Here is a 19141-nt window from a genome sequence, read left to right on the forward strand (position 1 = left end):
CAATAAGTTGCTCAAAAACGGGGTAAAGGAACAGGAGAAGAAATTACTTTGCCCATCATCTTCACTGGGTCATGCACTAATAGTAATACATAAGAAGAAAATTATAAGCACCATCACAAAAATGTTAGGTGCCTCAGCAACCTGGCACTTCTGAAGGTCTGCCATCTGCTACTGCCACACACATATCATTCTTTATTGTTATTCCTGAGATACAACATAAGAAAGTGAAGCTTTGCTGAAACACCATTCAATTTCCATTATCACATCTTATACATTTGCAGAAAGATGACAATTACTACCTCCCTGGATGTTTATTCTTAATATGCCTCTTAAGACTTCCCTTCTGTTTAGTTCTCTGCGGACAGTAAGGGCAATGAAATTGGGGTTCCTTGCCGCACTCATGACGTAGATGCAATTGAAGTGACTGTTTCCAATGATAGCCTTTCCCACAAGCCGCACATCTGAAGGTCCTTTCTAAATATGCCAACCTTGTGGGACTCGTAGCAGTCAGGTGTGCTGGATATGTATCAGTAACCATGCCATGAAAACCATGTAATAAGTGGCTACTGTCCCACACGTTATGCTCTGTAACAAAAACATACTGTATTATATACATCAGTGGGGTTCACACAAAAATAAGCATATATCATTTCACATTAAATTTTGAGTTTTCGTCATGATGAACATTATTACAATCTGCTGGGACATGACACTGTGTAGGAACCTCCTTGCTTCCACATTCAAGATAGAAAAAGTGAGTAATTGCTTCTACCTTGAAGACAGAGGCAATAATTTGCTCAAAAACATAAATATCAGACTACATGGCATCACAGTCCACAATACCCTAATCTTAATATATAATAATTTAATAAATTAATATATCCTATACGAACAGTATTACTTTCTTTTTAATTTTATCACTGTAGATGATTACAGGTAAAGGTAAAGTTGTACACATGCCTAATTAAGTATCACACCACGGAGACAAAAGGATATGGAGGTATACATACACACATTCTTAGAATCAACATTATGTGGAGTTTAGCAGTCAAGACTCATGCCCCAGCTGCTTTACATCCAGGAAACGTATCCCTGATTCCTACTGGATAGAAGACTGGGTGGGGTCCAGAGCTGATGTGGATGTTGTGGAAAAGAGAATGGTAACCCTACACACTCAAAATCCTACAACTAACCTCCAGAAACCTCTACACAACTTAAGACCATTAGGTTACCTTCAAAAGCATGCATGAGTACAAGTACTATGGCATACAAGAGTACTGTGAAGATTACCATAATCTGGTATGTCATGCCAGGTAGTCTGGCAGATAGTTAACATTATTTTGGAGGTATGTTTTGTACAGTATTTTTTTATATACAAGTTTTTTGTAGCACCTGAGCTCTGAGATACGCAAAAATGACAGGCCTAATTATGAAAGGGCCAATGTAATTGAAATGGAACTCAACACATGACATTAACTCAGTCATAACACTCAAGAAACTGAGCTCCACTTAGCCCCCCACCTCTGTTCCAGGCAAAGCTACTGCACATCTCAAGCCCATAGCTCTTGTCTCACTGCACCCACTGTATGTACACTCTTCTTCCACCCTGAAGGTACAGGTAGTAGATTCCCCAAAAATATTATTGATCAAATAAATTACATCACATCATATCTTAGAAGAATGCACATATTCTTGAAGTTTATTTTTACCTTCTATTTCACTACATATACAACATCCACAGAATTATATGTTACCAGAATTGGGATATAACAGTCTGAAACCCATTAACACTTTAATGAATAAAATGGGAAATGTAAGCCAAACACATTCCATTTATTTCCTCACTAAACTGTGACCCCAATAGGCTTCACATTTGTCTGTTCTGGCATATAACCTTATTATATGCCAGAACAGACAAATGTGAAGCTGTAATTTTACTAAAAATGATCAGCAATTAATTTGGGGTTAAACAAAACTTTATATCTATTTTTGTGTCAAAATAATGATAACATGTGAGAGTTGTTCAAGTCTTCACAGACAAAATACGACAAACATAACCTCCAAGAACCGAGCAAGTTGTCACAAGCAGTAATGCCTCTGACTTACGTCTGGGAGGTGCCTGGTTTGAATCTTGACCAGGAAACCTACCATTCTGACTGAAGTTTCTTTGTGATTTTCCTCAGTCCATACTGGTGAATGCAGGGAAACTACCTTCATCAGACCATGAACACTTCCTCCAACATCCTTTCAAATTCTACTATTCATGATCATCCTTCTATCCAACATTACACATCCTGAGCTACTGACAAGACCATTAAATAATAAATAAATAAAATTACCTCCCTGATGTACATCTCTGCATTATGTATAAAGAACACACATAAAATTAATGATTATAGGGAAATGTACATACCATGTCTGACTTAACACATGAATCAGCAGTACAGTCAGTAATACTGCATATTTGGTTACAGTTAATCATATTCCAAATTCTGAACTTAACCACTTTCAAAGCTGGAAGTAAATTTCCAAATTCAAAGACTTAAAAATTGTATTAACAATACTGATTAGTTTTGTATTTCCTTGTGTACATTCACATTTATAAACATGGCATATATGTGTGACATGAGCTTAAGTTCCTAGGAGAAAATTACATATTGAACCTCTCCATTCCCTTCAAAAGGCTTCTGATGTCATAACTTCTGCATGAATGGCTGCCTTCCTTCACCAAAATTACAAGATTGCCATCACATTATCATCAATTTTCTGAATGTCATGTCTTTGTTCATTAAATTACCAGACATCCATTATAATAGTTTGTACATAGGAACTGCAGAAGACAATTGCTTTATGCTTTTCCATACAAAATTGTCCTCATTTTTAATTTATGTGCAAATTAATTTGCAGCCCTTAGGAATGAGGTTGCAAATAAGAATAGGAGACGGTTAAAAACAAAGCAACCTAATCTCTTATATTAATATAATTCCATAATATATGACAATGGCTTACATACTCAATCTACAAACAATGAGATCAAATTCTATGAACCATAAAATTATGTGAGACAGATTTACAGCTCACCTGGATTCAGTACATACTTTATAAGAGTCATCAGTTTGCTACTTCATAAACACACTGAAAACATGTCTTAATTTTCTTGTAATCATACTACAATAACATAAAATCAAAGCACAACATTTCACTCAGTATGCATGTATATCAACATATACTCGTGCACTCATATAACGAGGCACTTCATGATATATATGGGTCACAAGACATGTATCTGAAATTGGAGGTAACAATAAATACATACAGAAACAGTGGGGAAACCTTATAAAAAATGGCCATTTGTTGTATTCAAGAGACAGAAAGAAGATAAAATGGATCTAAGGATGAGGAAGAAGGTAAATGAAACTAGATGACGATCATGTATAATGGAAGGCATCTTATTTACTTACTGTGTCCGTAACTTTGTACTTTCATTGAATGAACTGAATTCATGTAACTAATCCCACAGAGCTGAATCCTTCCTGAGAAGATAGCAGTCTTCAGCTACTCAAGCAATTTCACAGCATTCTACAGAACTCATATGTTCATCACCATTTTCACCAAAGACCACCACTAGTCCCTAGCCTGAGCCAGATGAATCCAGTCTACACCATCCCATCCAACTCTTTAACCATCCATTTTAGTGAATCCATTTTTAATGAAAATTAATATGTTATTAAATTTATAATTACCAACATTACTCCTGTTCATTTAAAGATCTCATTCAAACTCTGAGGATGCCAGAACCTGACATGACTCTTCAAGTTTCCTTTCTGTTTACATTTATATGGGCAGAGTGGACAGCAGAACTGAGGCTCCTTTCCACACTCATTTCGATAATGCGACACCATAGACTGTTTCCAGCGATAGGTTTTTCCACAGCCCGGACACTCAAATGAACCAATGTAAGATGTGGCAGCCTGATGGTGCTGCAAAATACTTTCTGAAGAGGGAATCTCCTTAGATACAATGTCTCTTTGTCCATTAGTATTATTAGCACCTCCAACATTTTTGAACCTCCGCTTGTTTTGTGTGAAAGAAAGGTGATGTGATGTGAAGAAACGGGGAGATATTTCTGTCAAGATAACATCCATTTCTGCAACATGAGAAGGACAGACAGCAGAAATCAGTAAGTTGTAACAACAATCCCCATACACTAAATTAATCTGTGTAGTGGCAACACAAAGGAATTTTATTCATGAGGTACCTGGATCATTCTGGGTGCGAGGGGGGTTCCGGACATTGTCAGAAGTAGATTACATAACATCAAATGGCAAGACGATAGATGAGTGATGAATTTCAAACAATTTAGAAGGAAACAGCCATTGCCTAATCAAGGTAATATCCTGATACTTCACTGGAGGGAGTAAGGAAAACCACAAAAAGAAACCTCAGTCAAGAAAGACAGTGACTCATCCAAGATTCAAACTGACAACCTCTCAAATACCTCCTGCCCATAACAGGAACTTTCTTGGCCAGACAAGTAACCAGAAACTACTGAAGGAAGATGCTACAGCATGGAGGTTCTTATTTCATTTATATTATAGCAGATGAATATCCTCTCTCTTTACTTTGTAAACTATTGTTACTTTATCTTTCCTTCACTTGATAACTCCATTATCTTCTAAGAATCTTTTTCTCTCTTATGAACAGATCACAAATTCCATATACTCGTGTGTGTATGTGTATTTTCCTGTGAAAAGTGATATTGAGATCTGAATTTCTCATGACACTGAATACAAAAGATTACGGTCTCCTATGTGATGCTACACAGTCTGGAAGAGAGGTACTGACACTTTGGAGTAACATGTTAGGCTCCACCTTCCGAAGATGAAATATTGAGACTATCAACAGCCAACTAATCTGATAGTTCCAACAAGTAGTCAACAAATGTCACAGAATATTTCACATCATCTCAAAGCAGAATCAATAAGCTTTTATTTGTCTTTATTTTTAATTGTTCTTCTTTAAGAATATTTTAGGAGAATATGAAGTATCAAGGATTAAATGTGGTCAAGTTTTGCATCATTTAGTGGGTCTTAATAATGCCCAGTATTCACATATAATGTTCTGTACCAAACAATGCAAATAAACACCATCTACTGGCCCATTCTGACAACAGTCAAGAACCGCTGGCATATTAATTGACAAGATATATACACAAGACTCAACTTCAGATATTAACTGCATCTGTCCATGTGATGTCTGAATTTCTCACAGCACTGAGCATTCACATGACAGTCTCCTGGGATGTGACACCATGTGGTTTGGTATGTGTAAGTACCAATGCTTCAGAGGAATGTATTACCTTCATCTTCATGGTGAAGTCTGAAGAAGGAGGCAGTACTTTCCTTCAATATGTTGGTACTAAAAGGCATCATATCCGAGGAAAATAATAATCTTGAACCTTTCAATATTTAATACTCACCATAAGTTGGACTTCAATCGTAATAGCAACATTTTCTTCTTTAATATGTATTCCATTGTTCTCTGACTAAAATATCTTTCAGGATATTACACCTTGAATAAGCAACCTTATGGAAGAAACATCCCGCGTATTCAACAGTGTCTCCAGTATGGTGGTTTTGGATGCTATCATACATTTAATATATCACCTATTAACTTTTTAATGATGATGTAGTGACCTACATCACTATCCAATGATAACACAATCTCAAATATGTTTCAGACATGTATAATCACTTTCTAGTAACCTTATAACTCCATGCTTGTGGTCTATCCTTTCTACGTAAAAAAAACTGCTGTATGAGCTTAGAGCTTACTTAATATTGTCCCCATCAAAATAATCCTCTTGCACATCAATGCACATCTCCTATCCCATTTTGACTTTTAGAAACACTGCTTGAATGATATTTGTGGTACTGCCTTGAAATCATTAGTCACGTTAGTGACAATGGAAACCACTGTCTGAAATCTTCTCCTATTAAGGTTAATATTAAGTTTAGGGAACATAAAAAGGAGGCTATTGCAAGTCAATGACATACCAAAGAATTTATATATAGTTTAATAAATTATGTTTACTGTCACCAAGTTTTAAAACTATTAGTAATAGAACTTTTTATATTTCTGTCATCATTTTATTTTATTCTATTTTTTGGCTTATTTGTCTTTTATATATGTACCACTTGACGTGTTCCATATCCTACCTGTTGTACTGTGGATCTATGGAATGTAAAATAAATGAGAATGAGAGAACAGTGGGGGGGGGCTAGGCCAGGTGATCAGGGGGGTTGTGAAAGGGTAGGAACTGAATGTTTTACCAAAAATTCTCTTAACTGACAACACTGCGTGAGCAGGCTCATTATTGTGATGGAGAAGCCAGCTTCCTGCAGTCCACATTGCTTTCACTCGCGAATGCATCTGTTGTGCTTTCTGGGGGAGAGGCAAAACAGCCATCATCATCGTAAGCTTCCCACATCAAGTTGTGGGTTTCTGCAAGTGTTTTTCCTACTATGAAACAGAATAGAACACAAATTCTATGCTCCTTGACCAACTTCACACTAAACATAACAACAACACACTCAATCACAAAATCAATTATAGAACATAAACGAAACATCTGATCTACTTGGAACAAAATGGCTTTCGTAAGGTCACTCAAACAACACCTAACGTGACCAATGCACTGCTGATTTATAGACAAATATCAAAAACTTTTTGAACACACTGTGTATGTAGGCAAAACGCAGTTTCTGGATATTAAAGCAAGTGGTACGTAAAGTACCCACTGGGATGATGGTCTGGTAAAACACTGTCCATATGCTGCAGAACTTGCAAATCTGCACAATGACAGATTCTCATGTGACTTTTCAAATTCCCCTTTTGTTTTGCTTTGTAAGGACAGGTTGGACACTGGAACTGTGGATCCTTGCCACATTCAACACGCAAATGAAGATTCAGAGATTTCTTCCAACGATACACTTTTCCACACTGGGTGCATTGGTGCTCATCATTTTGTGAACAGATCTGTTTTCTTGCTGGAGTTCTTAACGTGGAAAATGTGTGCTCAAGAACTTTTGTTGCTGTTCTTGGGGTACTATGTTGTGAATTTTTCCCCTTTCTGAACATATGAAAGTGCAAGGGTCCTTGGTGGCCACTCCAAGAATTTCCTGGAACAAGAGAAATAAATGCACCGAATATGTAATTAAGGGATTTTTAACATAACATACAACTTTCTAGTTTTGAACAAACAATAAGACTGAAGACTACTCTGTCTGGTAGAAAATAACTAATATTTCAGAGCAATCTGATGCCTCCATCTTCAGGATAAAAGAATAAGCTTCACTGGAAAATGTTAGTTCAGATATAATAAAAGGAGGAAAGGAAGTGGGGCAGTAAGCAGGCATATGCAAAATGGTGACTTTTAAACATTAAACACAACAGAATTAGGGGTGTGAATGTGGTGCACTGTACTATCCAATAGAAAGGACTCTGCTGGTACATACATCTAACAGTAAGAGCAAGGGTGGGTGTGTGGGGGTGTGGGGTGGAGTATTATCCAAAAGAAGAGGCCATGTAGTTAAGAAATAAATTTATAGGCAAAGACGTAGGATCAGACTTCACTCGTTCTGTATCCATCCTCACAGTCCCTAGATCCATTGCAAGCACTATGTAACAAATCACACCCTCTCTCTATCTGAATCACCCTGAATGTGACAACTGAAATGCAAGAAGAAATGTTAAGACAACTACAACACACAACTCAGCTAACCTCTGAAGGTAGAAATTATGTAATAACAATCTGATCTATTTGTTTCACTGACATGAGTAACAACAAATTGAGACATACTGAGTTTGTAGGTTATTACTTGTTTCATAAAGAAAGAAAAAATATCTGTCTTCATCACATGAAGGACGCCATATTCTGCTGGTGTTTACCACAAGACACGCTGCTTTAGACTCCATTTCTGTTTTCTCCTATTAGTGAACGTTTCTACAATGAACACAGCAAAATAAACCATATTCATCTGTATGAGCTCCTACTTTGCTTTTGACTGGAAACTGAAGAAGACACACAATGTGTAGAACACCCATTCCCAGCCATTTAATTCCATTCAGCAACATGGTTTACAGAACGTCCACTTTCAAAAACCATAAATTAATTCAACTTTCATATCCAGAAAAAGAGATTCTTTATTTTCACAAAGTATTTAAATTTTCATTACAAGTAAATGTTCATTTAAATAACAACCAATTTGAACAGTACATATTATATAAACATTATGTTGGAGATTAGCTACTGGCTGCCTCTTTCCAATTGAGCAGGACCCTCTCCTACATCTGATGATAGAAATGGATGCAGTTGAAGAAACACTGTATATATTAAACACTTCAAATAATAGATAATGTTTAACACAATACCCATCTAATGATTCAACAATTGTAGCAAACCTTTAGACAATCATTAGAATGTCATACATCATGTAACCTACAATGTAATCACATTTTGAATGCAAATATTACATATGAAATACTGATAACTCCATGACAATAGTATGACATATTGTCTAAAGTTATTATTTTGAACTTTGCCCATCCTCTGAATTTATTAAAGCCATATTTCATAAACTGGTTATATTACAATCCTCTAGTGAATAGGATACAAAGGAAAATCTTACAATCACCTACAAATGAAAATAACACCAATTTTCAACCAGTAAGATTTTAATAAAATCACACAGTGGACAAAGCCTCAAATAATAATTTTAAACAGTGAACTACAGAGTGTATCAAATTAAACTGATTACTGATAACTGAAAGAATATTCTTGCAGTAATGTCTGTCACAATATTAATAATTTGTTCATGAAATGCAACAAACATATAAAAGCTAACATTGTGAAAAGGTACAGCCAATATGTTTTATGTCAAGTACATGATACTCATTCATTTGAACAATAATTTAGCATCACATCTTTATAGTTTTATCTCCATATCTCTCTCTCTCTCTCATACCTTGATCACACCACTGCAAGTGTCAAAACATATTCATAAACTCACATTTCCATACCCAGACATTTTAATTCTGAGTCTGAAAGTTATCATGGCACTGAAGATCCAAATTCTGGTCTTCTAGGTTATGACACTGTATAGTCTGGTCATTGTTTATCAATATTTCGCAGAGACATACCATCCTCTGAAACAGTGATAACCATTTATCACACTACATGGCATCATAACCCAGAAGACTGCAATATGATTTGATTATCAATTCAACAAAAAAACATATGACCCATTTTCCATAAATATGTAACTGAAAACATACATATAACTTCCACAGTAACTTCTGATAAAGAGATATGTATTCTGGTAAGGATCAAATGCAGATACTTTGCAATGGATCACATTTTGTTGGAGTTCTAAATAAACTTTTCTTATCCATATATTAATTTTTTTTCATTGTCTTCAGTAATACTGATCCTTTATAACTTTAATAATTGCCAGTGTATCTTGACGAAATTATCAGACTCACATTAAAATAACAGTGAAATGCATGTTTCATAAATAACCCCATTCTGAGATGAGATTCTGACTGCTTTGTCCAAAGAGCTGTACCATGTCTCCAAGATAATTTTAAGTTCACAATTATGCTAGTATATTCAATTTATCATCAATATATTGCAACCTCGTGCTCTTATATGATCTTTATTTCGTCAAGCAGTGGTGCATTTTACTTACTGACATGTAACAAACAAGGTCTAAATTAATATATTATGTTGGTACTCAGTGAACCACAAGAACTTGTTACCATTTAAATGTAACTGTGAGGGCAGTGTGCCATTTAAAGAAATTGTCAAGTGGTCATAAAACTATCAGCCTTCTTCAGCATATGCAACAACTTCTACACATGGATGTACCTTAGATAATCTGATGACTGTTATATGTGACTGGACAAAAGCAGAAATACAAAAATTTATCAAATTAAACCTTTTTGCATGTTTGACCCCCCCTCAACAAAGAGGTGAAGGACCAACATTGAGGTGATGAAAATGTCAAATCCATGTCAGTGGGGTGGTTCCAGTAGCAGTTCAAGATTTATCTACAGATAAAATACACTGGCTGGTGCATCAATGAGATCCTTGTCCCAGCACCTATGGGGACTACTTTTAATGGCCTCTATTCCTTCATCCAGAACAATCCCCAGATGCATTCCATTTAAACAGTCCTCATAGTCTACTTATATGACAACAGATGTAGGTACAGATGTTCTGTCATAATTTTGAAGGCATTTATTTTCAGATCTTATGGCTGATTTTATGTAGGTGGACTAGATAACATGAAAGAAAATTTCAGTGAGCTAATTAATATATGTACGCCTTATAAATAAATAATTCCTGTGGTGAACATTATTAACACAAATAATACAACACTTACACTTTCAAGTGCCACTTATTAAGTCAAAAAAGAGGTTGCACCCTAGTCAAGACTGGCATAAGCATTGATACATATAACAAAACAAAGCTTAGAAAAATGATCACCAGAATTATTCACCAGTATCATGGTTAATAAAATGTTTTCTCTTCACATGTCTCAAGAGGCTGCCCTTGTGTTTTGTCCGCTGTGGGCAATACAGACAACAAAACTGAGGCTCTTTTCCACATTCATACCTAACATGTTGATGTAATGACTTTTTCCACTGATATACCTTACAACATTTAGGACATTGAAACAGTTCCTTTCCAGTGACTAATTCAGGTTCAGGATTTGAAAGTGTACTGTCACATGCATCCTTGAGAACCTGGGCTGTATCTGCAGGGTGGTGTGGATAGTGACAATGACTGTCTGATACTGCTTGGAGCAGTAAGTCAGTTAAATCTGTAACCAAGAAAAACCTCTTATCAGAGTGGAACAAAGGAGTTTTAACCTCTACAATCTTAAAATAGGTAAAGTTGTCCCTGTTCTTAATTAATCAATCCCTACACCATGAAGATGTATGGGGGAGTGGACTTATAGATCCACGTTTTCTTGACTTCAGCACTAGTTGGAAAGAACCCACGATACCCATTGGAGAGGGGGCTGGGAAGACCACGAACAGGTCTGGATGACCCCTCATCATCCAGCCTGTAGCCATTCACTATACCAACTGAAAAAATATGTTATTCACCTGACTGTCATGAATTCAGCATCAACACAATATGAAGTATAGGGTCCCTGCAGTAAATACTAAGACCATAGTGTTCTGGGATCTGGTGCCATAGTCTCTTAGACACAGTTAAAGCAACACTCTAGTCCCTGGGTGAATATATACAATTGGAATATACAAAAAGAATATTAATACCACATGAGCCAACACCATCTGTGTGCATGTGTGGGTGTGCATCTGCAGTTATGTGCATGCATGTGTTCGGATGGAGATAAGTGTGTCAGTGCCCATGACTATTTGCACCTGCTTAAAACAGCAAACTAAAAATACACAACACAACAAATTTATACAAATACTTGTATACAGGATAACAGATTAAAGATGAGTAGGCATGACACTGCATCTTTCTGTAACAATTAGGACAGCAAAACTGAGTAAAATTGCCAAGCTGTGCAGGAACCTGAAACTGATTTCCAAGATCCCATGTGTAAAAAATGCAATATTATGCCAGGTTTTGCAGAGCCTGATATACAGGTCCTGAAATCTAGGTATGATAAAAACTCAAACATGAACCAGACAATAGTACATCAAGGCCTATTGTCCTAATATCCAGGAACTGAAACAAAAACTGAAGAATAAGACATAAAACATTATACTAGGCACAATAGTGGCTTAACATATATGTCATAAAATCTATGCACAAAAGAAATTCAAGAAAAAATATAAAACAGTTGGCCTGACTATATACAGGCCTATGTACACATCCTAAAAGCCATGTATAAAAATCCCAGAGTGATCTTAAGACTGTAAACATAGAAAGAGGGAGGAGGGGAGGAGAGGAAGGGCAAGAGGAAGAGCAGAACAGCCATAAAGATAAGCTTTGTTATTTGTCCAGTGCTGTCACTTGAACAGAAAAGGGATGAAGGGAGTGGACCCACTATTCACACAATAGGTACCAGCAGCATTTCACATGAGCTTGCTGTCTCCATCTTTTGGGCAGAAGATGGAGGCAACAGTAGGTTTTTTCAAAATGTCAGTACCTATCAATCAGACCATAAAGCATCACATCTCAGAGGATCAGAAGCCTCGCAGTACAATATTCCATCCTCCCATGCATGAACATATGCCATTCCCAACATCTGAAACACAATTATACCTAATATATTAATTTCTTACACTTTTCCCTTCATGTAGTGTAATTTCTCAAAACAAAAGAATGGTACTGTTCTAGCTTTGGTGAAAGTGTCAATAATGGACGGCCAGTAGAATATAAAATCATAGTCAAAGATTCATCACACCGTTTTGATAACTCAATTATTGTCTTTCTGCACTGTTATTCTGACTTTATGAAACTGAAGTTGGGTGCCCTTTATAAACTGTTTTAGTATGTTAAGCATAATGGCAAAATACATGTATAATGTTTTAGTATGTTAAGTATGACAACAGAAAACAATTTTTTACAATGTTAAGCATGAAAGTTCTACATTCTGTTTCACTGAACTACATGTCACTATATTCCAGAAGAAAGAACTCTTTATGTTTTAACATGTTACTCGTAACATGAACATTTACTAAATCAACATGATGTCTTCTTAGTCTATCTGCTCAGTATCTGAATAAAACTGACTCATAGATTCAAAATAAATGTCTCATTTATATACAGGATTAAGTATTTGTTGTCCAATATGAAAATTACTTCCACTATCATGCAGTGTCACTTCACACCTTTCAAATTACCCCAGTGGGCAAATGGGTTTTTTCACATATTTTTCAATTACCAAAGGCAAATATTGTTGCACAGTACCTTCATATAGGTAACAACTGTCTCCTTCTGAAGGCTTGCATATCCACTATTTAATTCAATATCACATGGTTTTTGCAGTTGAAGAGCATCACTGAACAATCTAAGCATCAATAAACCAATGATGAGTCTTTCCTTCACTCACATCCAAATTCCTATTAACAGTTATTAACTGATCTTATTATAAGGTCTCAAACATTAATCACAAGAAATATTTTTAAGAAAAAACCATATCTTAATTACATGAAAAATTGAATTGAATTGAAGAGCACTTACCAAGGTGAAAATCCATCGAGGTTCCCAAATAAGGTAACAGGAGATATTGTAATATGCTACGCACATGTTAGAACATGTTGAATGTTATCAATTCTTTATCCATCTTCTTCAGCTAGTAGAGAACACTAGCTGTTAGAACACTGTTAGAACATGTTGAATATTATCAATTCTTTAACCATCTTCTTCAGCTAGTAGAGAACACTAGCTGAAATGGATGAATATATCAATTCAACAGACTTTGCCAACAAATATTGTAATATGTTAATGTATTTGGATTATGAAAAACATAACTTCCTGACAATAGAAAATATCCACATACTGTAGAAGGCAAAAAATAAATAACCCTGTTTCTGTTATTCTAACAAATAATGGTGGTACATAAATATATATATTACATTAGTGTATGTCCATTTTCTTAGAACTTATTTCTTCTTCGTCTTCTAGGAGCAAGTTTTCTTCATTTTCTGTACTGAAAGCAGTGTAAGTTACCGATGAAGTACATGCTATGGCAGATGCTTTGATTTGATGTGTTTCTGAAGATTCCAAGTAAGTTTTGCTCGATAAGGACAATGTGGGCACTGAAGATGGGGCTTCTTTCCACATTCCAGTCGTATGTGATTGTATAGAGAGGATTTCCAACGATATGATCTGCAACAGGTTCTGCATTTAAATCCCTCAGCTGACGGCTGGAAGTGTGTGTCATATCCTTTGCTGGCTCTTGAATTTGATGAAATAAACAGTGTGGCAGCTTCATTTTGCTGCTGAATTTCTCTGGATTGATCAAGAATGTAATGAAAAGTCTGTTCCACTGAATCACATACACTGACTGTTCCAAAGTTTGTATTCCTTGATGGATGAGATTCATGCCAGGACAATGTTTCTGTAAAATATTAAGAGAAAATATAAAGTAGCAGTAACAGATAACTGAGATATGGAATATAGGAAGTGGAAATCTCTTGGAGACACCACTTGGAACTCTGAGAAAAATATGTTCAAGTCTGTTCTTTATTTAATGATCATTTGTCTGCTGCATAGGTTATGTAACATCAAATGACTAGATGACAGTTCCCAGAAGACTATTTCGCCAATATTACATCTGTTTATGAAATCCTCTTGGGCTGTCAGACAAGTCAGATGTTAAAAATGACCAACTTCCTTCTCAGGATCAGACAAGATCCTGACCCTGAGATCCTGATGACGAGAATAGACATGGTACCTAAAATGTCAGTTATTTTTAACCAACTGACATGACTGATAACCAGGCAGGTTTCATTCGCTTTACCTGCCATGGAAGCTTAAGATCAAAAATCACACTTGTTTGTTTTTTCACATCCATTTCATTTACAGATAAAAAAATCACTTAATGAAAACAAATTTAATGAAACTCATACTTCAAGTTGCAGTATTCTGAGATGTGACGCCATGTAGTTTGGTAGATAGAGACCATCATTTCAGAGGAATCCACTGAAAATGGAGATAGCTGCTTCCTCAATAATCCTTTAACATCTCTAACAAACTACACAGTTGCAAATCTAAAGAGACTGTAATCTCAGTATTCATTGCCAATACAATGTTAGATCTCGTACCATCATATAAGTGATTAAATATGGTATACACAATAAGACATGGATTCTCAGCCTTCATGATATTGTAACCCCTAAATACATCATCTCCATATCTGCTAGACACACTGCTGTAAGTAATAACATCTTGGGAACAATGTAAAAAAAAAAAAGGTAAGTTAATGTCCCTGTGATAAATTATACACCATGCCACAAAGACAGACATGCATGCATAGCTTAATGTCCACTTAACCTCAGCCCTACATGAAGGTGAGAAGGTAACTTCCCACCTCAGTGCTTTGTCCCTTGATAGAAGGCTGGGTATGCCCCAGAGCTGGTATGAATGAATGCTATTACAAGAAAATCTCTGCCCTTACTGGGAATCAAACCCTGATTCATTGGATGCCCAGCCCATAGTCCAGTCACTATTAAAACTAGGCTATTCTGGCTCTTTCTTGGCAACAAGACTAGGTAAAAGTGAAGTTCTTTGCATTTTGCTACATTAACAACAATAATAGTTCAAAAATATTTAACTTTCTTCCTAATCAAGTACTGTATTTAGCCTGATGTCCAATACTTTTGCTTATGATGACAGTAATGACTTAGAGCAGCAGAGAAAGACATGGATAGATGAAAGGCAGACAAGGTACACTTTGAAAATAGGTACATTTTTTAAAACTCAAAGTTTATGTGGAAAGTAATACAGTGCAAAAACTCAGAATACTGTTTATTTAGCATTACAATCCCAAATTTGTGTTTATGTTAGCCTACTAAAGAAGCTGACCTCCTCCTCTGGTTCTGTGCTCATTCAGCCATTTGAAAACAAAAATCATTACACTTCAGGCAGAATGCTTAGACTGAGTACATGTGCTAGGGCAACAAAACAGTGAAATAAAACAATGACTAAATAGTGTAGCACTCTTCTACTGTTCTAGCTGCACACACACTGGGAAACATTGCTCTGTGACTGAACCATATGTGTGCTATTTCAGAACCTAGCATGTTCGACTTCAGCACCATGAAACAATGATCTTAAAAAATTTAAATCATTGACATTAAACCAAAAATTAAAAAAATAATAAAATTAGTATAAAGAGGTAACACCGAAGGAAAAAGAATAAGAAATTAAATTGAAACTGAGAAAGAACAGAAACACAATTAGTGGGAAAAGAATAAGAAATTAAATTGAAACTGAAAGAGAAAAGAAATACAGGCAAAGTAAATTTGTTCCCTTGCTTACTTAAGCAACAAGCTATGAATGTATATGGGGGAGTGGAGGAATAGCTCTATGCATTCTTAACCTCAGCACTGGATGTAAGCGGCCAGCTTTACACCTTAAATTATATAAAAAGGCACTTTAAACAGAAAACATTGTTATTAGTTATCTCCAAACCGTGAATTTTTTTTAGAATTGCTTCTGCTAAAAAAACAATATTCTCCAAATATGGAATTTTGATTCTTGTAATGTTGCCCAACTGTAGCATTATAATTTTATTCACCCTTAACTTTTAAGGTTTGTGGCCTTTCAATTGCAGGCGAGTGCCCTATAAGGTATGAAAGATCTTGCAAATAACATACAACAATACAAAAAAAGTTGGATATATTTCATCATCTCGTTTTTGGTTAAAAAACACATTTCAAAACCTGGCTGTGGTTCCCATATCAGGTAAAAGAATGAAACAAATTCTGATTTGTCAATTAAACATAGATAATCTCTAACCCTAATACTTATAATCCTTAGAAATTAGCTTGATCCAATGGACCCATCACAGTGGATTTCTTTCTTTCATCTGATGACAGGAGGAAGGATCAACTTCAAGAAATTGTTCAATCAAAAATGAAGTGATGCAAACTGTCCAATATATGTCATTTTAATAACACACCAGTGTCACAAACTTCTGGATTTATCTTAAAACTGTAGCATTTGGCAACTTTGCATATTTCCTATGTATAAACATTTTAATAAGTGTAACACAGCAGCAGCTTCATTGCAGAGATACAATTATATTTATGGCACATTTGAAACACCAGTGGCACACTAACCTATATCAGTGACTCGTAAGCGCACTGACAATTCTGGGACTGGAAGCAGGCACAGGAGAGCTGCACATAACAGAAATAGAAAAAAAAACTATTTAGAACAGAAAGTTTTACTTACATCCTATGGAATTAAAGATAAAATAAAGCAAGATCAACAACTGACATGAAACAATAAAAATATTACAGTTATTATTTTTGTATGTTACAAAGAGATAAATCAATAAATATTTGGAGTTTCTTACAACATTGCAGTTCTGTCTGCTCTAGAAGCAACAGAACTCTTTGTTTCACAAATTGTTACACTAAATTCTACTATTCTCTAACCGCAATAAAACTAGCTTCTAAAGCTGGAATCAATATTCCTCCTTCTAGCTTCTGAAGTATCAAGGGTAATTCCCTCATCTTTAGCCTTTTCCTTATTAGGTACTTTTACCTTCTAACATTCTGACTTTGGTCTCAGTGCTGCCTCCTCCCCCTCCTCTTCATCCTGCAGCAGAGCTTTTTCACTATCTGAGCAACTACTAGCTTCTCAAGAAGTTTTGTACTCAGTGGAATTAGTTAATATTATTTGTTCCTGTCTGTCCACTTTTCAATCAGGAACTAATGCACAAATTCTGATTACATTTTACATAAATTTCATGACATTTCAAACTATCCCAAGCTTGCACTTAGTAACACCAGCATGGCAGACACACAAACCTGTGAGGTGGGAACAATACTAGCACCAATTTCAAAATCCAGGAACCACCATAGCCAATGATAATTAAGTAATAAGAGTAAGAGAATTTGATCTTAATATTTTAACATCTTCAAATCTATTCAAAACAGGTAGGAACATCTGGAATGCCAAGGTACAAACAACACCTGCAAAAAACAGTGTGCACCACAGTATGGACTGCACCTTACAATCTTGGTGTTATTATCATAATCATCATCTATAAGGGTAAGTGTTGGTCACTGGGCCTTCCTCATAGCATTTATTTCCAGATGTTCAAGAAAACTACAAATATCCTATAGAGGAAATCAACAGAATTTATAAAAAAAAAAAGTATTCATTTACCAGCAGGCAAACATATGACTACTTAACATTTCAATGAACAAAATACTGCATAAAATTCAATATTAAGAACTCCACTTGACATCTTCTGGATGTCTCATTTTTATGTGTTTTTGCAGATTCCATTTGTGCTTTGCTCGGTGCGGGCAATAAGGACAAGTGAACTGCGGCTCCTTGCCACATTCCATCTTCACGTGATTGTTCAGTGATTGTTTCCAATTGTATGATTTGCCACACTGCTTACAAATAAAGCCACGATCTAGAGATCTAGATGTGGTATCACAATGAACTCTAGCAACTGAAGGATATGACAGTCCATATTCCCTGTCACCTTCCGCTGGAAGCTGAAGTTCCCCAGATTGTTTAAACCTTGTTACTCCTTGGAATGGCTCATCAAACAGCTCAAAGATACCAAGTGCTTGACTTCCTGTTGTTTGATTATCACTCCATGATATTATTCCTGTAAAATATCAATGATTCAATTACCAAACAGTTATATGTTACTGCATTAGACAGAGAGCAAAGAAGGCATTCAAAGTATATTTGTTATGCACTGTGTAGTAACAAACTTGGAGGGGTGAGACTGTAATGTCAGTGCCTGCTATGTTGCAACATCAATAATCCTAGATTCAGCCACAACCTGTGGTCACTTACACATGAACATTATTGAAAAAAAGATGTTTTTGTCTCTCTGTGATGTGACAACACCGTAATCTGTACTTTGGAACTTTGGAACGACGCTGTCTTTCATTAGGAATATTCTGTGATTTGACAAAGGCATTTGATTGTGTGGTGCATGATATCCTTTTGAGCAAGTTGGCTGTATATGGACTTGGTGGCAAAACTTTAAGATGGTTGAAATCATATTTGGGAAATAGAAGGCAAAGAGTGGAATTGTATACTAATGGGAATGAAAAATGTTGTTCAGGATGGGAGATTGTTGAATATGGAGTGCCGCAGGGCTCAATTTTGGGTCCCTTGCTGTTTCTTTTATATATCAATGACCTGTCATCAGCATTAAATACTGATGATAGGTTATTGTTGTATGCAGACGATACAAGCATAGTAGTGTCTGGTATTGATACTGATGAAATCCAAGTAAGGTCTAACTTAGTGTTAAATTCTTTAAGCCGTTGGTTTGCAGTTAATGGCCTGTCTCTAAATCTGAAGAAAACTAAAGTGGTAAAATTTGATACAACTAATCGAGATAATATGTCTATACATTTAAAGTTTAATGATGAGATATTGCAT

At 35.7% G+C, this 19141-nt stretch overlaps 1 protein-coding gene across 39 annotated transcripts in view; it reads right to left on the reverse strand.

Annotated features, from left to right (window-relative positions):
• Positions 1-19141, reverse strand: part of LOC111862456 (longitudinals lacking protein) — a 595591-nt gene that overhangs the window by 462567 nt on the left and 113883 nt on the right. Inside the window, exon 5 of one of the 39 annotated variants that reach the window (XM_023847906.2) lies at positions 300-585. The exons of 37 other annotated variants lie outside the window; for them this stretch is intronic. In XM_023847906.2, coding sequence (XP_023703674.1) covers positions 300-585 — 286 coding nt within the window. Of the gene's footprint in view, positions 1-299; positions 586-6652; positions 7182-19141 lie in introns of those variants that run through there. One more of the 39 variants, XM_033750672.1, reaches the window with a different exon arrangement.

Source organism: Cryptotermes secundus, unplaced genomic scaffold (assembly GCF_002891405.2).
Source record: "Cryptotermes secundus unplaced genomic scaffold, Csec_1.0 scaffold816, whole genome shotgun sequence".
Classification (NCBI taxonomy): domain Eukaryota; kingdom Metazoa; phylum Arthropoda; class Insecta; order Blattodea; family Kalotermitidae; genus Cryptotermes; species Cryptotermes secundus.